General features: G+C 44.1%; 1 protein-coding gene across 2 annotated transcripts in view; it reads left to right on the plus strand.

Annotated features, from left to right (window-relative positions):
* Positions 1–8,824: 8,824 nt before the first annotated feature.
* Positions 8,825–22,035, plus strand: part of AEBP1 (AE binding protein 1) — a 46,312-nt gene continuing 33,101 nt past the window's right edge. Inside the window, exons 1-3 of one of the 2 annotated variants that reach the window (XM_060251553.1) lie at positions 8,825–9,774; positions 18,406–18,804; positions 21,115–21,180. In XM_060251553.1, coding sequence (XP_060107536.1) covers positions 9,507–9,774; positions 18,406–18,804; positions 21,115–21,180 — 733 coding nt within the window. In that variant the 5' untranslated portion in view covers positions 8,825–9,506. The remainder of the gene's footprint in view (positions 9,775–18,405; positions 18,805–21,114; positions 21,181–22,035) is intronic. The other variant, XM_060251554.1, reaches the window with a different exon arrangement.

A 22,035-nucleotide genomic window follows, 5' to 3' on the forward strand; every position in this document is an offset into this window, starting at 1 on the left:
AGATTTCCCTATGCATGAACTGGGGTTTCTCAGGTAAAAAGGTATCTGCCTTTCCACACACCCTAGCTCAAATTTCCAGATGTCAGTGATGGCGCCAAACAAGGAGTATGGCCAGACCAGCTGCCATGTGGACATGCCTGTAACTTCCAAAACTCAGTGGAGAGAAAACAGAGATAGACTCTGCATCTGGAAGCAGTCTTTTTGCTCAGGAGTGTGCAGATCAAAAGAACAGAGGAACCAGTCTCCTAGGAGGCCACAGAGAGATAACTTTCTGTAAACAGCCTAAAGAAAAAGAAAGCTACCTAACTGCTCTCCACCCTGGATGATCAGCATAAGTTGATCACAGTCTTCCTTTACAGGTGGGATTCACATGTGCTAGCTGAGAATAAAGATTGCATTTGTTGTGCCTAGCTGTTTTTCTCCTTCCTGTCTTTCAAGAAAATGACTGCAACTGATAAAAACTAGAAGCAATGGCAAGAAAAGGGGAAAAGATGTAAGGACCAATGGAATTTCCTTCCTTGATTTTTTTTTTCATGGAAGAGGTGAATGTAGGGTTGTCAGGTCCTTCCTGGCCGCTGGTGGGGGTGGGGTGGGAGATGGGTATCTGCTGTGGCTGCTTTTAGGCTGCAGTCACAAACACTAAATAATGCACTTTCAATCCACTTTCAATGCATTTTCCAACTGGATTTTGCCCAGTTCACATGGTAAAATCCACTTGGAAAGTGGATTGAAAGTGCATTATTTAGTGTGTGTGATTGCAAGCTTAGTGTATGACACTGGAACTATCCCAGGGCATAGGACCACACAAAATGATAAGACATGCAAACGATGCAATGGATTTATGCTAGTCAACGGTAATCATAGCTGGGAGTTGCATTTGTTGTCCTTAGCAGCTGAAGTGATTACTTTGATAATTACTCCATGGAATAGTGTTTTGAAGCCAAATCATGGTTCCCTGGTGGCTCTTTAGTATTCATGCATAATCATATACCTGCATGTGAGGTACAAAAGGTGAATCTATTTGTCAGATAGGGAAATGGATCCTGAAGGAGTACTAACCATTATACAACTGCAGCCAGTACAATACTAGCAACTCACAGTAACAAAACAAGGTGAGCCCCAAAACCGTGCCACTAGACTTGAACTTTGTTTTCTCAGCAAAAGATACCAGAAATCACAGACAGTGGGCACATATGTACCTCTCTCTTACACATTTTTAAAGGATGGTTAGAATACAATGTTGCAAGAAGCTGCTGATGTTTTTCAGGGTGAATTCTATCATCTTAAGTGTTGACTTTTGTACCAGGTATCAATTCTTTTGGGATACATGTTATTTCTAAAAAAAAATTTTTTAATGTTGCTAGAGTATTCTCCTTCATATTTTCTTTCTGGGATTGGGGATGGACCAGTCCACTGGTGTCAAGTTTCTGTTTTTCAGATTTGTTTTCTTATCTGCAGTAGCCACCCGCTGCACAGAAAACACCAGAAACACATAGAGTCTGTTTCTCTGCCAGAATCTGCCTTGTAGAATAGCTCTTGAGTTGTAAAAAGCCCCATGTGCAGCAACAGATGCTAACCAAGCATAATATGCCTTTTCAGTACCACCCAGGTCATTTCCCTAACCTGGCAGAAGCAAACTTCCATCTGTTAGCTCTCTGGAAGAAGGTGCCATCAATAGCAGAACAGATCAATGGGCTCCAACCCTGTTGTGAATTCACAATTTCAATCATACATATTCTTCTGTAGCTTCATAACCTCTGTAAGGTTCAGCAGTTGGTTTGGAAAAGTACAGCACTGTCATTCAGCCTGACAATTCATAAGTGTAGCCAGGGGTCATTTTGTAGAAAAACAGGTGGTGGAACTCTTCCAGGGATTGTTATGCAGCTGCACCTAGTATTCAATTGACAAGGTGGGAAGGAGGAGATGGAACTCTCAGAAAGATTCAGGAGCTGCACTCCTGTGAGTTCCTGCTGAATTCGAGGCCTGAGTGTAGCTGAAGAAATAGCAGATTGATTACAATTTAATGGCAAATGTGCTAACTTTAGCCTTATAACTTTGCTTTGAGAATTAATTAGAGTTATCAAGATGTATTCCAGTCTACCTGTGACCTATCTTCATAGTCTCTTTAGAGACCAATTGTTTTGTTCAGAGGACAATCACGTTAAAATTATTTCACTTCACAATTCACTGCCACAGGAGGTGGTGGCGGCCACAAGTATAGCCACCTTCAAGAGGGGTTTAGATAAAAATATGGAGCATAGGTCCATCAGTGGCTATTAGCCACAGTGTGTGTGTATATATAAAAATTTTTGCCACTGTGTGACACAGAGTGTTGGACTGGGTGGGCCGTTGGCCTGATCCAACATGGCTTCTCTTATGTTCTTAATCACATTATTTCTGTTCCTGTCACCTCTCTATGAAAAGTGTGATGTAAGGGAGCTTCCAGGCAGAGAAGCTCTTCTCTTGGGACAGCATATCTGTGTGTGAACTGCTTCCAAATCTTACATAGCATTTTACCAATCATCTTAAATCCTGATTTGCCTTCATCATAGAGGAATCACAGTTATATATTTAGCTAAATTTGATATATGTTAAGATGCCTGATTTTTATTGCATGAGCTTTTCCTGTATCATTAGGATTAATTAGCATCTGCTTACATTTATCAAATTCTTGCCTAATAAAAAGAATTACATTTTATTTTAAATAAAACCATTCACTCAAAAAAGTTCTTTTTTTTCCATCTGGCAAAAGATCTGATGATCGACTCACAATCTTTCATTGTGTGGCAAGAGATAAGTCTCTCTCAGAGAGTTTGTCTGGTACAGACCTAATAAGTGATTTTTTTTCAGCTGTGTTCGGTTAATGAGGCAAACTTCCCCAGTGCTGATTATGCTGCAGGTCCTTAAACTGAGTGCAGAAGACAACATTGGATTTATATCCTGCCCTCCACTCCCAATCTCAGAGCGGCTCACAATCTCCTTTATCTTTCCCCTCCCCCCAACAGACACCCTGTGAGGTAGGTGGGGCTGAGAGAGCTCTGACAGCAGCTGCCCTTTCAAGGAAAACTCTGCTAGAGCTATGGGTGACCCAAGGCCATTCCAGCAGCTGCAAGTAGAGGAGTGGGGAATCAAACCAGTTTCTCCCAGATAAGAGCATGCACACTTTATAGCAAAATAAAGTGCGCAGTTGTATCATCCCGAAACCATTGCCCCCCTCCCCTGGTCCATGGAAAAATTTATGTTCCACAAAACGGTCCCCAGTGCCCAAAAAGTTGGGGACCACTGCCCTAGTGTTTGGGGAGACGAAGAAAAATTTATCTGTCAACTCTCTCCACCCCATGCAGTTTTATAAACCTCTATCATGTCCCCCCTTAGTCACCTCTTTTCTAAACTGAAAAGCCCCAGACTCTTCAGCCATTTCTGTTGGTTGATTTAATATTTAATGTTGTTGGTTTAGGGGTTTTTTGGGGGGGGGGGGGTAAAAATTGTATCAAAGCAATAAGCCTTTAATGTTTGTCTTAAAAGTCACCAAAAAACCCACCTCTGAAAACAGCAAATACTAAAGATTATATTTGAAAATATTCAAAAAGCCAAATCCAATTTGTTTATAGGTAAGAACTAGACTTTATTCCCTGAAGCAGGACTGTGGCCAGTTGAGCTTTTTATGAAGCAGACCTTCACAGATAAACTCTCCTTGAGAAGCAAGGCATCAATGTGCCCTGGTTTCAGCTATATGCTTTCCCATCATTGTTACATTTTCTCTGAATTAAGTCATAAAACAGACCCCATAACACTTCAAGTTCATTTCACGTTTGGGCAAAGTTTGGGAGATACACTTGGTGGAAAGAGTCCATCTGCTGCTCTCATCTTCCAATTACAGCCCGGATCTATTCATCATAACCCTGAATGCTAATGACAGCGGGAAATAACAATGTCTTGAACTAGACTTCCTGTTAACTCCTTGAAATTCAGTCTTGAATTTCCAAGATAATGAAAGTCTTTCCTGCTAAGACAGAATGGCTAGCAGTTGTGTAGCCTCACATGCCCTTGTGTTGCTTACCTTACAAACAACTTTGCATCTGCATCTTTGGTGTAGTGGTTAAGTGTGTGAACTCTTATCTGGGAGAACCAGGTTTGATTCCCCACTCCTCTACTTGCAGCTGCTGGAATGGCCTTGGGTTAGCCATAGTCCAACTGTTGCTTTTAAAGACTGCCAGTGAGGGGGAGCTTACCACCTCCCTAGGTAGCTGATACCACTGTTGAACAATTCTTCCTATAAAAAAGTTTTTCCTACTATCCAGCCAGCACCTTCCCACCCTTAATTTAAACTCATTATTGGGAGTCCTATCCTTTGCTGCCATCAGGAATAGCTTAATACTCCAGATCAATACTCCAGGTGTGGCCTGACCAATACAGTGTACAGTGGGACTATGACATCTTGCAGTTTGGATGTTATGCCTCTGATGATACACCCCAAGATCACATTAGCCTTTTTTGTTGCTGCATCAGACTGCCAGCTGATATTTAACTTACATTCCACCCATGGCCCAAGATCTTGTTCACACACACTGCTACCCAGAAGTGTATCTCCCGTCCAGTGTACATGTTGCTCATTTTTGTTACCCAGATGTAGAGCTCAGCACTTATCCTTGTTAAATTGCATTTTGTTCACATCCACCCACCTTTCCAGCATGTTTAGCTCTCACTGAATTGTATATCTTCTGCTCCTTCCAATTTGGTGTAATCTACAAATTTAATGACTAGCCCATCCACAAGCTCATCTGGATCATTTATAAAAAGTACCATGCCCTGAACCAAGCCTTGCGTCACCCTACTGGACATCTCCCTCCATTCAGATGAAATACCATTGACAACTACTCTTTGAGTGCCATTCTCCAACCAGTTCCCTATCCCCAGTCCCTGAGTTTACCCATCAGATCATGGGGAATCCTGTCAAAGGCTTTACTGAAATCCAGGTAAACAGCATCAACAGCATTCCCTCGATCCAGTAAGCTTGTCACTCAATCAAAGAAGGAAATGATCCAGTAAGCTTGTCACTCAATCAAGGAAGCATGTGGACAAAGTTTGGCACTGCTGGGTTCCAGGGCATCCACAGGCACCATGTTAGGGATACCTGCTCTTCAGTCTCAGCCAAGCTGCTCCCCCATTCCCTGCCATGGTTCCAGATGAGTTCTCTGTTACAAATATGGATTTAGAACCTGAGTAGGGGCAAAAAGGCTTGGAAGAGGAGCTGCATTATTGTTTGCCTGCCATTTTTCTGCTGTGAATTGTCTCTTTTCAGTGCTCTGTGAGATGCAAAATGGTCAAGGGACATTTAAAAGATGTTCTAGCTGCCTAAAATATAATTTTAGATTCCATCCAGTTTCCTGTTCCACAGATTATCATGCGTCATATTAAAACATTTGGGGATCTGATTTCTTTTCTCTTGCTGAAAATGTTCTCTCAGCGGGAGCCACAGTCCTTGCCATGAATGCCGGTGTTGATAATGAGCGCAGCTTTGAGTTCCTTGCACCATTTGAATGCTGTTGCGGTATTTAGTTAACCATGCAATTATCAATGTAGTGTGCAAGAAAATGGCAGCCTGTGGTCTTTGTGTGACCAAACTGTACAGCAAAGCACAGTCTTTTGCAAATGGCTGCGGGCTTGAAAATTATAGCAATGTGGCTGATTTTGTCCTGAAAGGAGACAGGCAGGATTGTGGAAGGCCTTTGAATAAGAAACCAGACAACCCAGCAAAGAAGGATACATCAGTGTTGTGAGGGCTATATGGGTTGACTTTTTGAAAGTCCATCACATTTTATAAGTCCAAGAGTTGAAACATGATTGACATACCCAATGTGAGATATGTTATTTTGAGGTCCTTAACTCTGGATGGTAAATTCAGAATGCATTTACACAGGGCTTTTTTTGTAGCAGGAACTCATTTGCATACCCCCTGAGGTAGCCAATCCTCCAAGAGCTTACAGTAGGCCCTGTAAGCTCTTGGAGGATTGGTTACCTCAGGGGGGTGTAACCCAGGCCTCAGATTCAGCAGGAGCTCACAGGAGCACAGCTCCTGAACCTTTCTGAGGGTTCCTCCTCTTCCTCCCCACCTACCTTGTCCATTGAATAGTAGGTGCAGCTACATAACAATCCCTGGATTAGGAGAGCAGGCAGTCAATCAGCCACCAGGGGCTTTGCCACACCCCTAGCAGCCCTCATTAACCCCTGGAGAAGCCTGCTCACCCTTTCTCCACTTCTTATGTGATTTTGGGTGGTGGGTGGCTTCCTGGCCTTTTGACTGGGGGGGATATCTAGCCAGCCCAAGCAAGCCTTACTCGCCCAGGACTCCTTTCTTGCATTGGGTTGCTTTTGGCTGGGGGTGGGGTGGGTGGGCATATGCTGATGAGCTAAGCTAATGAGCTCCACCGCTTATTTATCTACAAAATGACCTCTGCAAGGGAGTTCCTGCTACAAAAAAACCCCTGCATCTACAGAACATATCTCTGTGCATTTGAATGGGCAAATTCATTCTTTCCTAAATAACTGCAAAGTATTTTGGCCAAGGATAACTAGGATGAGGCAGGTCCCTGCTGTCTAAATCTGGAGGTGAGCTGGAATTCATCCACCAACACAGATGAAGGAAGCTCCCCTAGGGTTTCACTAGCCACCATTTAGAGACAGTTGACTGCTTATTGGGTATATCTGCCATCAGCATGAATGAATCCTTTGAAATGATTTGGGGTTTATTTTGGGTTGAAGAAGTATTAATATGCTAGGTGTTATTATGCTTTTTCATAAGAATCGAAAAACAGGAAACAAACCAGTTTTATTCTCATCAGTTAACCTAGATCTTGTAACCTAGGCCTTGTATCCTTGTATACCTGTATACCGACTACTGAATATCGAATATGGAACATCGAAATGTTGAAGACGGTATACCGAATCAGTATTTGAATTTGAATAGAGTGTAGCTTTACGACCGCTGTCTGATTTTAACGACATGTACATTTATAACAAACGTTGGATTTTAATTATTTAATGAAATGTTAATTTTATAGTGTAACTTATTTTTATGTTAGTTTTACATATGTTGTAAGCCGCCCTGAGCCACTCGATGGGAAGGGCAGGATATAAATCCCAGATAAAATAAATAAATAAATAAATAAATAAAAAATAGATGCCCACTGTTCTCGTGTTTTTCCTTTAACATGGAAGTGCAGGCTCAGCCTGGAACCTCTCTGTTGTTGCACTGAATGTGTTCCACAACTGGATAGGTGATTAGAAGGAACAAAATTCTGCATAGTCCAGCATCATTTCCAAGAGCAGCCAGCCAGATGCCTCTGGGAAACCCACAATAAGGACATGAAGTGGCATGCGGCCGCTGAACATGGCTAATATCCATGTTGGCTGTTTCTCCGTTGACTCTTATAAAAACCATGGTGGAACCACACTGGAATGATTTGCAGCTTTATGATCTTTAAAACTTTTTTTTTAACCCAATATAGTCAGTTGGACTGTTATTTCAAGGACAGACCCATGGGGGGGGGGGGAGCATGTTGCCATTCTGCCATTTTCCAATTGAAAATAGCCATCTCTGGGCAGCTTTGACACCTCCCACCCCACCCCCAGGAAAACTTACAGGTACCGTCTTCTTCTGTCCCTGTGCAAGAACTCAAACCATACATATAGTGGGCTCCATGCAAGGAGGAGACGCTGTTGTAGTGATCATAGCTCTTTTATTAAGTACAGCATGGCAATGGCTGAACTCAAAGACTGCTCAACTGGGCCAACGGGGCCAACTATATACACTTCAAGGTTCCCGCGCAAGAACGCCATTGGATCATTCAAACTGGCAGGGGGCCCGTGATTGGAGCAGGGCAGCAGGGATTTGGATCCTACTGCCCATTGTTCCTGAGTCCCCAAGCTCAGTCCTAAAGGCTCTAATGAGCCAGGCAGGAACACTAATAATAACATACACATTAGTCCACATACACAACACATACCTTACTTATGAAACTACCAAATGTATATATTTTACCGCTTACTGCAACATATGTTGTTTACACCTCAACCATGAAGGAATTTCACATCTCCTCTGGTTTCTGTGCTTACACAGGTCTATAACAAATTGTTTGAAAAGAGACACAGGCCCCGAAGGGAAATAATGGAATACAGCATAAAAGCAGATCCCTACCAACACCAGTCCAATTACCCGCTTCCCTTAAACTGCTTTGAGGAGAAATCTGAGAAGCAGAAGCCAACCAAGATCTCCTGTTTATGCCGCTACGGTTTAGTCTAGGCCTGGAGACGTATTCGGGTGACGGGTCACTGCATCCTTCTCTGCAAACGGGTGGCGGGGTGGGGGAGAGAAGCGCCGGGAAATGTGCAGCGCTGTGTGTGTGTGTGCGTGAGATCAGGCTTGCTTTTCTTCACGCTGTGTCAGGAGGTTCCTCCTGCGGCTGTTAGCTTTTCACTCCCCCAGTTTTGTAAGGAAAAGAGGGGAAAGGGGCAGTAGGCCCCCCTGCCATCTCTGCGCCGCGTTCCCTGCCCTGCGGGTAGGCATCAGTGGACTTGCCACACTCCCCTCCTGGGGGTACTACAAGGAATCGGGGAGGTTCAAAAGGGAACCGGGGAGACAGATCCCAGGTCAGCTTTTTTTGCCGAGATCTCCGAAGGGGCGTCCTGGGACACTGCAACTTCTAGAGTGCGCCGGAGAAATCTGGAATTTGCCCGGCGGCGCGGACAGCAGGTCGGAGCCTCCTGGATGGTTGGGGGAGAGGCGTTTTTGTCTCCCCCCCCCCCCCACAATATTTTGCATAAGAACAAATGCCAAGGCACCGAGGAAGGCGGGGGGTGGGGGAGCCTCGTGGCTGGCTCTTCCCTCGCTCCTGCTGCCCTCGCACTCCAAACGGCGTCGCGCAACCGCAGGCGCTTCTGGTCTCAATTAGGCGCTCTTGCTTGCGCCGGGCATTCTTCGCCGGAGCTCTTCCTTGCAGCAGGCACCGACGGCGCTTCCCACCGGTTTGCGGAATTATCCCACGGCCAGGTCTGCGAATCCCAGATCCGATCATTTGAGGGGGGGTGGGGGGAGAGAGAGAGAGGAGAAGCTCCCCCACCGCCGCCTTCGAAGGTCCCACATCTTATTCCAGCCAGGGTACCCTCCTTCCGTCCAAATTTACCAATCCCCTCTATCTTCCCTGCTGCTTTCCAGTTCCCGCTAAATACTTGCCGAGACCCCCCCCCTCTTTTTTTCCCCCCTTTCCCTGTTGCATCCAATCTTTCCACCCGCAAAAGCTGCCAACTTAATTGAGCTAAAAATAGCCCCTCCTTTTAAAGGACCCTGCTCTGTCTCCCCCGATCCCACAGTCTCTCTACTCCCCCCAGCTCCGCTCGGGAACTTCAGAGAGTCCCGGTCGACTGCATTCCCAGCAGCCAAGGGGATCGCTCAGCAGGTGAGAGGACAACTCCGAGGCTTGTGCGCGAAGGGACCTCTGTCTGCAGTGATGCGCGCCGGCTTTCCCCTATGGCTGCTGTGCTGCCTGTTCTTGGAGCTTCGGTGCCCCTCGAGACTGGCCCAGGTGGAGGCGCAGACTGTGCTGACGGATGATGAGATCGAGGAATTCTTGCAGGGCTTCCTGCAGAGCGTGGATTCTGAGAACGAGGAGGAGGCCGAAGAGCAGGGAGCGGAGAAGGTGGCTCGAGGCGAGGAGGTGCCGGAAAACCCAGGGAGGCTCAAGCCTGCAGGGAGGGACAGAGGCCCAGCAGAAGAAGGTGAGCACCTCCCTTATATCTTGGCCTGAAAGGGGCCCTGCAGGAAAGGAGCGGACTGGGATGTTAAAATAGCCCTGGAGCAAGCTAAACCCAGTGTCCCTCTGCCCCAGTAGTGCTGGCATCACATGACAGGATCTGCTCTGTTTGGGTCTGGAGCCAAGCAGCCCCTGTGGTTTTGGACGCTTGGCTTGGCTTGTGCCTGGCTGCCAGCAGCCCTCCAGGATCTTTCTCAGTTAAACAGGCAGGCTTCTCCTGAGGTGCTACTGCCCAGTGATACTGGAAAAGCCAAAACGTTGATAGCGTTTTCCACTTTCTGTGCACACAGAGTTCTGCACTTGGCTAAGCAGGTTCTGGTTGGAGGATAACATGACACCTGGAAGATTTTCCTGTTAGCCCCACCTCCATCCTGAAAGATGTCTCCTCCCCAGGAACGTTCAGTGCTGGTGAATTCCACTCTTGTAGTGGTTTTCCTCCTATGTTAAAACTATAGGTTTAATCTGAAATATGGATGCTGTAGTTTAAAAGATCACTTTTCCCACAAGGAAATGATTTGTCTCCAAAATCCAGATATCATTTTGCATTCATTTATCTCTATCCTGCTTTTCTCTCTAATTGGGACTCAGAGCAACTCAGAACATCATTCTCCCCATTGTCCCTGCTTTCTTTTTCTCACAACACCAACCCTGTGAGGCTGGTCAGTCTGCCAGTTTGTGAGCAGCGTTCCCTCTAAGCTGAGTTAGTGTGAGCTAGTTCAGTTTTTTAGCCTCTGACTCACACATTTTTGTCTTAGCTCAGGAAAAATGGTCCCACAGCAAGCCAATTTATACAGTAGCTCACAACTTTAATGCGAGTAGCTCACAAAGTAGAATTTTTGCACACAAGGTTCCACAGCTTAGAGGGAATATTGTTTGTGAGAGGCCCACAGGAGAATCAGATGCCCAGTGGATACTTCAGTAAGCTCAAGCTCATGAGAATCTGTGGATCTCACAAGACTGGATAGGCATCATTTTGCATTGAGAAAGAGCTGGGCATCTTTGCTCAATGATTTACTTCTACATACATAGGATGTGGTTTTGGTAGAGCTGTGAATTTTATTGAGATCTTCCCATGTGATATTTATTTAAAGCTTCTAGACCTGCTAGTGTTCCCTATAAGGGGCTTTGTGTTGTTGTCTTTTAATGGCAAGGCTTTTTCTACTTCTTTTAAGGAGAATCTTAGCAGGTAAAGCTATTCCTGTCACTGTGTCTGTATGCTGGAGTAGAGAAAGCATCACCTTGGAATTTCTGTTAATCTGTAACTGATAAAGGCACAGAGGCTGTACAAGAGAGAACTTTGCCAAACTTAGAGAGTGGTAGCATGTTATGTGTGCCCACATTTCTTATTTCCTTTATCATAAAATCACATGGTTTTAGAGAAAATGGGACTCTAATACAAATCTCCTAACTTACACTCTATTATAATATCAACATCTTGAGAATCAAAGTGAGTGTATATGCCAATTTAAAAAGGAAAAGTCACATTGTTAAAGCCATCCTCATTATCAATACAGCAGATTTGTAAAGTACTTGGAATGTAGTAATTCAGTGGGAGATGTGATTCACACTTGTTACTCATGTAATACTTTTTGATCAGGGTTGTCTGAATTTATTGGCTCTTCAACAGACAAAATAACTGATGCAGCAATATTGGTTTCCAACAGGGGGCAGACAACACAGTTTTATGTGTCTGTCATTTCCATTTAGAAAGCTGTGTGTTTTCTTGAAAGAGGTCTGATTGGATGGCTGAGATAAAAACATTGTTATGCTCTAATCTGTGCCCATTGGCAGGCAAATAATTCATATTATACCTAAACAAACAAAAACACAAGCAGACTCTCAAGGACTTGTGTGGTCAGATCTCATTTTCCTATTCTGCTATTTCTTCTTCCCCATCCCTGAAAGTCCCCATAGCCTCTCCCCTTGTCCTGCTTCCTTCTTTCGCTCCCACCCACCAGTGAACCTATCCCCTGCATTGTGCAGGGGGTTGGACTAGATGACCCTGGATGTACCTTCCAGTTCTATGATTCTACCTTGATCTGTTTTCAGCTTTCTCTCTTTCCTTTTGCTGGCAGTCTCTCAATTAGGAACCTGAGAAATTCTGCAGGGACGTATCGCAGAATGATTCCATCACCATACAAAGCCTGATCAGTGCTTCCAATGCCTGTATACTGGGCTTTCTAAACAGGGCAGTTGCACTTGAAAGTTCCTCCTTCCCAGTTTGTTCCTGTTTAGAAACCCTACACTATTCATTCATTCTACAAAAAAGCCCACCAGGAATTCATTTGCATATTAGGCCACATCCCCAATGCCAAGCCAATGGAAACCACATTCCTGTGTATTCCTGCAAAAAAAAAAGTCCTAATTTTATCTATCCCTCTAAGCTTAAAGCATCTGGCACTTTCGGGAAAGACTTGGAAAATGACATTGAAGAATATCAGCAAGAATTGGCTAAGGAAAATGACATTGAAGAATATCAGCAAGAATCGGCTAAGCTGACCTGTAGGATCTAGCTGTGCAGAGATGGAGACACTGATTTTTTAGCTGGGATCTGTTGTCTATACTGCATGGCGTCACAGATGACAAGTGAAGATCTTTGTATGTTCTACTTCAAAAGCTCTCATGGCTCTTCCTCATTTTCATTCTGTGGCCTTCGTCACACCTTTGGCTCTTGTAATCTTCAGCGAGGTTTCCCTGCTTTGTGGCTTGGCTGGAGGGAGAGAAGTTTCAAGAACTGTGTGATTCTTGGCCTTGCTACAGCCAGTGGAGAAAGTGCAGCTAGATAGAAAGTATGGCCTCTGAGTGTTTCCTGGTAGACTGTCTGGCAGTTGTGTCAGTGTGAAGTTCTTTCCCAAAAAGAAAACTGAGGCGTGCCTGCTAGAGACCATGAACAGATCAGAAGATTGACAGTGATCCTGCCCCAACTAAAAAAGAGAGCTGAAGGTATTTTGAGGCATTTCTGAGCATGAGGAAAACACATTGTCAAAGTTTTACTCTGGCACCAATCATGTTAAATTTATATTTCCCTATGGATTGTTGTCAATGGAAACATCCTAATTCAGCTATGGACTTGTCATCAGTAATAATAGTGGCAAGGCAACATTGATGAAGACAAACAAAAACTCTAAGGTCTTTCATATGTTTTATTTATATGCCACCCCTCCTGAGACCTGCTTGGAGTAGCTCATAAAGTAAAACATAATAAAATCATAAAAACAGAATAAAAACATTAAAACTGACAAGACAAAAATTCTATTAAAACCTATTTAAAAGGTCTTTATAAATGGTGGAATAGTGCATATGTTCTTTCATTGGAGTCCCATAGGATCACCAATTAAAATTTCAGAATTAAGGATTGTGTCATCAGAGCCATGGTATTTTAAACAAAGAACGCCCTTTTACAACAGAGGCAGACTGTTCAAAAATACATAAACAGTTAGGGATATCTGAAAAGTACACCCCACCTTTCCTCAAGTAGGCTCTTATGTCAACTGATTCACACATGGTTGTTGAGGTGTTGGCATTCAGGGCCGTAGCCAATAGGGGGGCACAGAGATGGTGCCCCCTGTAGAATTTGCAGCATCCCCACCTAATCTTCCCTTTCATTATAGGGAAGATTGGGTGAGGGTGCTGCAGATTCTATAGGGGGCACTACCCCTGTGCCCCTCTCCCGCTGGCTACAGCTTGTTGCCTTTTGATAGCTTTCAGCTGAATATGTGAAGAAGTATGTATTACTTTTGAAGTAGCATTATAGTATTAGCCTATGTCAGGGGTGGCCAACGGTAGCTCTCAAGATGTTTTTTTGCCTACAACTCCCATCAGCCCCAGCCATTGGCCGTGCTGGCTGGGGCTGATGGGAGTTGTAGGCAAAAAAAACATCTGGAGAGCTACCATTGGCCACCCCTGGCCTATGAGGATTGATATGAGCCCCTTTCATATTGCCATTCTAAACCAAATGTTATCTGTTGTTGGCTTAATTTCAAGTAAAGTGATACAGGGATGGAAATTTCATACAGCAAATTTCATTCCATTTATGAGTCATTTCTGAAGCCATCTGGCCATTTCAAATAGCAGTTTGGCGTGGACTCTTATCTGGGAGAACTGGGTTTGATTTCCCACTCCTCCACTTGCAGCTGCTGGAATGGCCTTGGGTCAGCCATAGCTCTGGCAGAGGTTGTCCTTGAAAGGGCAGCTGCTGTGAGAGCCACCTCAGCCGCACCCACCTCACAGGGTGTCTGTTGTAGGGGAGAAGATATAGGAGATTGTAAGCCGCTCTGAGTCTCTGATTCAGAGAGAAGGGCGGGGTATAAATCTCTTTCTTCTTCTCTTCCCACACCCACTTTTTTGCTGTGCAATCTTCCTTGAACTTTTAAAAACATTCTAAGTTGAGCGCTGTAGTGTTAGACCAATGTAGCAGTTCTCAGTGTATCTCAATGGCACCACTGTAGCACTGAAGTGCTATACTGGTCTACTGCTACAGCACTCAACTTAGAACGTTTAAAAAAAAATCAAGGAAGATCGCATGGCAAAAAAACCGTGGGAGGAAAGCGTGGTGCTTTTGGAAGCACTGCAGACATTTTAAACAGCACACTACAGTGATTCATAATCACAAAGAAGAGGTGAAAATGAAACAAAGCAGTTTACCTCAAGAATGGCTCAACCACACTTTGTTAGCAGGGCACAAGCTGCTTTGTATAAAAAAGGTAAATACAATCCGTTAGCAACTGGTTGCTAAAAATGACAAGCAACAAAAATCCATTAGCAACTGGCTACCAAAAATGGATTACAAAGGTTGTCTGAAAGGGGCTACAGTCATTAACCAATGAATGTGTGAAGCATCCTGTTTGCTTGTGTGAAAGAATGGTGGCAAGAGGCAGTGTACCCGAGGGTGAAGTGCTGTCCAGAAGCAACAAATCTCACTTTTTTGGGAATAGTGTTGTTTAGGCCAGTGCTTTCTGGAGTAAATGGATGGTTGTGAGTTCCTATTTGACTGGTTGATTGGGGTTCTGTGAAAAAGCCAACGAGAACCTCAGCCACTTCTATTCTCATATTCTGTGCATTTCTTGTTTCTTTGAACTTTTGTTTTAGCTGGGGAAAGAGAACAAGTGAAGAGGTCAGCAAATAGGGAGGAAAAGGGAGATTTCATTTATTTATTTTATTTGCAACATTTATATCCTGCCTTTCTGTCCAGTCAGGGCCACCAGGGTTCAGTTGTTAGTTATGTAGTAACAACACAAAGAGGAATTAAAGGAAGGCCATTGCCTCTTCTTTCTAGTGTGGCTTTAAAGTACTGTTTGTAGACAACGCTGAGACAATAAAAGCAGGATATGTATGTATCGCCCCACTTGCAGAAGGAAGACACTCTGAAGAAACTCTGCATGTTCCATCATTTTGCTGCTTATTTAGGGATTAGAGACTGCCTCAAAAGAAAGCTGTGACCATCTCTGTTCCCGGCACCAGGCTCAGTAGGTTTGCAGCACACTGCCCAGACGGTAGGCATTGCCAACCTAGTGCAGACCAGAACCCTGCTAGACTCACTCCCACAGACCATGGGAATGCTGCTCCTCAGAGCTTTGGAATGAGGCTGTGGCTGTCTGTTGGGCTGTGAGGTGATGGAGTCCTTAGTCACTAACTTTCTCTCAGAGACTGAGCCTCTGACTCACAGAGCAAGGCCTTGACCCAGACTGCTTTGTGTGTAAGGGAAAAGAGGCAGGGGGAAGCTTTCAGAAAACTGGAAATCTAGAATGAATCCCCATTTCAATTCAGACCACACAGACAAGTAACTGAGAAGAAGACAGACAAAATAGTATTGAGTATCCTTTACTATTTGGCTGAGGAAAACAAGGACAGTTGTTTTTCATGATCAAAGATTTAATGGTGGTCTTGTAATGTGGCCCTAACCTGGTTACTTATGGTGACTGTGTTGGTGCTGTAATGGCTGCTGGTATCAAGTTCAAAGGGCAAAAGTCAGAAAGAGAGACACAAGAGCAGAAAGCTGCCCATAATAAGAATTGCCAGCCTCCAGATTGAGGCCTGAAGTTCACCTAAAAGTATTGCTGATTTCCATATCATGGAGATCAACTCCCCTGGAAAAAATGGGAGCTCAGTGGAGTCTAGGAGAAACTGAGTCTAGGAGAGTTTGGAGAAATGGAAGTCCTCCCCATGTACTATCTCTAACTCTCCAGGGATTTCCCAGGCCAGAACTGGCAGCCCTGTGCACATTAGAAGATGTGCTGAGAAAGCAATGGAGGAGATTTAGCAGGGCTTGGAAATGGAGTTGGCAGCCAACTAATGGTATAGTTGTTGGGGTGAATGACCAGTAGGGTTGCCAATCCCCAGGTGGGGGCAGGGGATCCCCCGGTTTGGAGACCCTCCCCCCGCTTCAGGGTCGTCAGAAAGCGGGGGAGGGGAGGGAAATGTCTGCTGGGAACTCTGTTATTCCCTATGGAGATTTATTCCCCTAGAAAATCATGGAGAATTGATCCACGGGTATCTGGGGCTCTGGGGGGGCTGTTTTTTGGAGTAGAGGCACCAAATTTTCAGTATAGCATCTAGTGCCTCTCTCCAAAATACCCCCCAAGTTTCAAAAAGAGGGGGTCCAATTCTATGAGCCCCAAAAGAAGGTGCCCCTATCCTTCATTATTTCCTATGGAAGGAAGGCATCGAAAAGGTGTGCCGTCCCTTTAAATGTGATGGCCAGAACTCCCTTTGGAGTTCAATTATGCTTGTCACAGCCTTGATCTTGGCTTCACCCCTAATGTCTCCTGGCTCCACCCCCAAAGTCCCCAGATATTTCTTGAATTGGACTTGGCAACCCTAGTGACCAGTGCTCCTTCTAAGCAGAGTTAGTGTGAGCTAGCTTACATTTTTTTTTAGTATCTGGCTCACACATTTTTGTCTTAGCTCAGGAAGGATGCCCCCAGAGCAAATCAAATCACTTGCTCGCAATTTATTGCCAGTAGTTCATGAAGCAGAAGTGCTTGCCTGCTGCTTTCTCCTGTTTCTTTGGGAGTAAGAGGTCCACTCAGATAGATTACAGTTGTGCAGACAAGTTACAGCCTTATTTGGTGTAGTGGTTAAGTGTGCGAACTCTAATCTTTGAGAACTGGGTTTGATTCTCCACTCCTTTACATGCACTCGCTGATATGACCTTGAGTCAGTCACAAGTTCTCGCAAAGCTGTTCCTCTCAAGAGCAGTTTCTGTCAGAACTCTCTCAGTTGCAGGGTGTCTGTTATGCGGAGGGGAAGGGAAAGGAGATTGTAAGCTGCTCTGAGACTCTTCAGGTAGCGAAGGATGGGGTATAAATCCAGTCTCTTCTCTTCTTCTTTAAGACTGACTGCTTTGCCTTTGAGGTGATATTTGGGACTTATACTGCAATACCTAAGCCTTATTAAAATCATTGTGACTTATGAATAAATATGGATAAAGTTGAGCTCATGCAGTAGCTACATAGGTAGGCTACAGGCTAGAATGCCAGTGTTCAACTCCATTTTTATCAGGTCCTGTCTTTCAGCCTCAGTTTTTAATGTTGAATAATAGTAATTTAATTCATATGATTATTGTAAGGTGAGATCACCTCATGGAGCCTAATCCTATTCATGCTTCCATGAAGCTTGAAGTCCTCCTCAACACCTGTGTAAGCTCTCATAAGATTGTAAATACATATCAGTTTTGTATGCTAAAGATTGTAAAGTACTGTGAAAATGAAATATGTATTATATTAACTGAAAAATAATCCTATATTTTCTTTAAAATGGCAAAACCAACTGGAAGAATTCTTGAACCTTGAAGAGGAAGGGATATGTAGATCTGAGAGTCTCAAATGGAGGAGGGAATCTTGGGATCACTTCCTATATAGCAGGGGTGGACTCTTTCACACATTTTTTTTTTGCTCTCAAAGCCCCCACCACCCTGTCAGCTGGGATGGAGAAGCCATTTGTCTCTTTAAATCATTTTACCAAGCCAGCCTGCAGCTTGGAGAATACATTTAAAGTTAAAGTTATTTCCCTTCCACTTCTCTCTCCCTCCCCCATCTATCTTCCTCCCTCTCTCCCCATCTGATTCATGTCTTGCAGCTCTCAAACATCTGAAATTAATTCTATGTGCCTCTTATGTTAAGTTTGGCCCCTGCTATATAGGTTGACTGACTAGCAGAGTGCACAACTGATTCTGAATAGCTGTGACAACACACTTCATCCTCAGGTTTAAACACTTTGCCCTCAGGTTAGCCATAGACACACATGTCTGGGCTTGTGAACTTTGTCTGTGGCTATATCACAAAGGGGCCAACTTGTCCCCTTTCTTTGGAAAAACAATGAAGTAAAGCAAAAGAGATATTGTTCCCCATGGTATCCATTTTATGATTGACTGTGTCCACACCCTAGGGCAGCCATATTGTTGTAATAACCACTTCCCTTTTTAACTTTCTGAAAATACTCCCAAAATCTCAAAAAAGTTGGTGACTCCTGGTGAGATGCAAAATGTTATTACACATTGATAGTTGCAGCTCAAATTGCTCTTAAAAGTACGTTTATAGGGGCCTGATTAAAAAATTGGTAACTTGAATATGGACTTACTGTGTTTGTCTTCTTACAGGCACACCAGAGAGGGTTAAGGAGAAGCCCAAGAAAGGAAAAAAGGAGAAACCACCTAAACCAACCAAGAAGCCTAAAGTGAGACCTTCCAGGGCTCCCAAGAAGGAGAAGCCTCCAAAACCCACCAAAAAGCCAAAGGAGAAACGTCCAAAGGCAACAAAGAAACCCAAAGAGAAATCTCCCAAACCCACCAAAAGAACATCAGGAGGAAAGAAAACTGAGAGGCTTCCTTTAGTCCAGCCACATGAGGAGGAAGAGAGGTACCACTTGCCGGAGAGACCACTGGTCCCACCTCCAGCCAGAGAGGAAGACTATTATGAAATGCCTGATTCATCCCGATTACATTCGCCCTATGGGAAGGAAGATGAGTTAGCTCGTCTGAATGAAGAAGGGGGGATATGTAAGTACCTGGTTGTGTCTTCCTTTAATCATATAATACAGAGAGCAATGGACTGATGGTACAGTCCTGTGCAGTGTTGCTCCACATAGGATTCCATTGTGAGAGTCTCTGGTAGCATCTTAAAGCAGAAGCCCAAGCTACACGTGATGTTGTGATGGGTGACCACCAAGGAATCCCACGGTCTGTATGCAGGGGCAGGCAATGGCAAACCACCTCGGAACGTCTCTTGCCTTTAAAACCCTATGAGGTTGTCTTGACAGCACTAGCCACTATTTAGGATGGCACATTTTCAGTTAGAAAAACAACACAGGAGAGAAAAATTTCTTTTCCCAGTGCTATGTATCAATCCACACTAGGACTCCTTTGGAACTGCTTTTCACCTCTAAACTAGTGCTGTGTGTGGCTATAACTGATTTACTATGGCAAAAACTTTCATGGATCAGAGCCTGTTTCATTGAATGTATGAAGCATATCAGCAGTTGGTAGTTATTTATATATGTGGGCCAAAGGGAAAAATGATAAACAATTGAAACAAAAGACCTTGATATGCAACAGATACTGACAAAGGCAGTTGCCTCCATATGTGGTTTCTCTGTTCTTCCCCCTAGTGATTGCATTCCCCTCTCACTTCTGGTAGGTGTTTTGACTATTGGAGGGATACTAGGTACCTGCTAACAATTAAAAAGAAACTTGGATAAAAATTATCAGTGGTATGCAGGGGTGGAATTCTAGCAGGAGCTCATTTGCATATTAGGCCACACACCCCTGATGTAGCCAAATCTCCAAGAGCTTACAAGGCTCTTTTTTGTAAGCTCTTGAAGGATTGGCTACATCAGGGCAGTATCACCTAATATGCAAAGGAGCTCCTGCTAGAATTCCACCTCTGAATAGTAGGTATTATTATTAGCCTTCTTTATAATCTTCCTTTGTTCCTGGAATTGAAGGCGGATTACAGACACAATGGGAACTATTCAATCAATCAGCGAGCAAATCACAAAGTCTAATTAAAACATTTGACTCTTAACAACAAAGGTTCCTGGTATAGCAGAATAATTTAGGGGGCTGGGCAGATCGCTGTTATGAGAAAGATCTCCTGAGTTCCCCCCCCCCCCTTACATTTGTAGTGCTGACACACGGAATGAATGGTGGGTGGAAGGACAAATTGCATTGGGTGTGGCATACCTTCCACACTTTCCCCAAAACCTACTTTTCATGCAGTGTTTTAAGAAAACCAGGTTTGAGAAAAATCTCAGCAGAGCTAGGGGAATGTAAGAAGGGAGATGCCCACATTACAGTGTGGTGCAGTACCTGTAGAGTGAGAGGAAACATTAGCTGGGGCCTAAATTAATAGCAGTGAACTTATTGGTGCATTCTGGTACAGAAAAATAAATCAGGAGTTCAGTGGCACTATAAAGACTAGGAAAATTTATTCCAGCATAAGCATTCAAAATTATCTTCAAGATGCCTCTGGAATCCTGCTTTTCTTTTCTGTTACAAATACAGCTACATATGTGGAGTTCTAGTCCAGCAATTTCATGGAGTATCTTTTGATGTTCTCTGGCTGAATAACAGTGACATACACTCACTCTTTTCCTACAGCTCTTTTCTGAAAATCTCTAGAGAAAGGCTGGATCAGCTCAGGGTAGGCAATTAAAAAAGGTAAAGATAGTCCCCTGTGCAAGCACCAGTCGTTTTCAACTCTGGGGTGACGTTGTCTTCGCAACATTTTCACGGCAGACTTTTTACGGAGTGGTTTGCCATTGCCTTCCCCAGTCATCTACACTTTCCCCCCAGCAAGCTGGGTACTCAGTTTACCGACCTCGGAAGGCTGGAAGGCTGAGTCAACCTGGAGCCGGCTACCTGAACCAGCTTTTGCTGGGATCGAACTCAGGTCGTGAGCAGAGGGCTCCAACTGCAGTACTGTAGGCAATTAGGGCCAAACTAAACGTTTGCTTCTTTTTTCAAGGGTTACCCAGACCCAATTTAAAAAAACAAAAACGGAATGCCTAGATTGGCTCTCAGTTATGAGAAACAAAAGCTCAAGTTGTAAACATTTCAATTTAGACCCAGGACTCAGCCACAGGATTGCAGCAGATTGAATTGACTTAGTACCTTGGGCAGTTTCTTGTAGGACCTATTCTAAATGTTTTGCCTGGGGAAATGCTTTTCACATTTACTGCTGATTGCAGGGGAGAGACAAGCATTCACTCTCCTGTGTTCAGACGGTTCTTCCAAGTTCCATTCCATTCCACCTCCCCAATCCTTGGGGCTTTGCCTTTGCATCTCTAATTCCAGCTGTCTGTTTTGCAGCTTTGTTCCCAGAGGAGCCGACAGAACCACGATGGGATGAGGAACAGGATCCAAGCAGGCATCAGAGTAAGAGCAATTAAGCTATGGGGGCTCTGGTGGGTGGTTAGAGGAGGGTTAACCATGAAGCAGAGAAACATAAAAGCAAAGGGGAGTGAAACAACAGTGAGTGTTGTCTACAGCTGATCATGGCAGCAAATGAATGTGAATATAGCCTTCCTGAATATGACCTTCCCAGATCTTGTCTAGCATCTTGTTCCCCAAATGTTTTCACTGGAATCTCATAATTTGTGCATGAATGCAACAGCCATTTCTTACCCAGTTCTCCTCAGCAACTGGTATTTTGTGACATGTACATAGACCTAACTGCCATGAATTTTTGTAATGTCTTTTAAATGCTATTTATGTGAGCAGCCATCACATCTGGTAGTAGTTAATTATGCATAGTGTCAAGATGCACTGTTTTGAGGCATTGGTTCATTGGTTCCATGTTCTACGTATTAGAGGCCCAGCGTAGTGTAGTGGTTAAGAGTGGTGGACTCTAATCTGGAGAACCTGATTTGATTCCTCACTTCTCCACATGAAGCCTGCTGGGTGACCTTGGGCCAGTTATAATTCTCTCAGAAGTCTCTCAGTCCCACCTATCTCACAAGGTGCTTTTTGTGTGGAGGAGGTGCTTGTAAGCCACTTTGAGACTCCTTAAGGTAGAGAAAAAGCAAGGTATAAAAACCAACTCTTCTTCTTCGTTATTATGAGTGAAGAAGAAAAAAAAATCTCATGTACCTAGGTCAAGAAATTCCACAATGACCCAGGGTAACTACAGTGAAACATAAGCAGGCCCTGCAGAATCAGAACAAAAGTCCATCTACTGTCCTGTTTCCCATAATAGAAAACCAGATGCCTCTGGGAAGCTAAAAGCAAAGT

Source organism: Heteronotia binoei, chromosome 12, assembly GCF_032191835.1.
Source record: "Heteronotia binoei isolate CCM8104 ecotype False Entrance Well chromosome 12, APGP_CSIRO_Hbin_v1, whole genome shotgun sequence".
NCBI classification, from domain to species: Eukaryota; Metazoa; Chordata; class Lepidosauria; order Squamata; family Gekkonidae; genus Heteronotia; species Heteronotia binoei.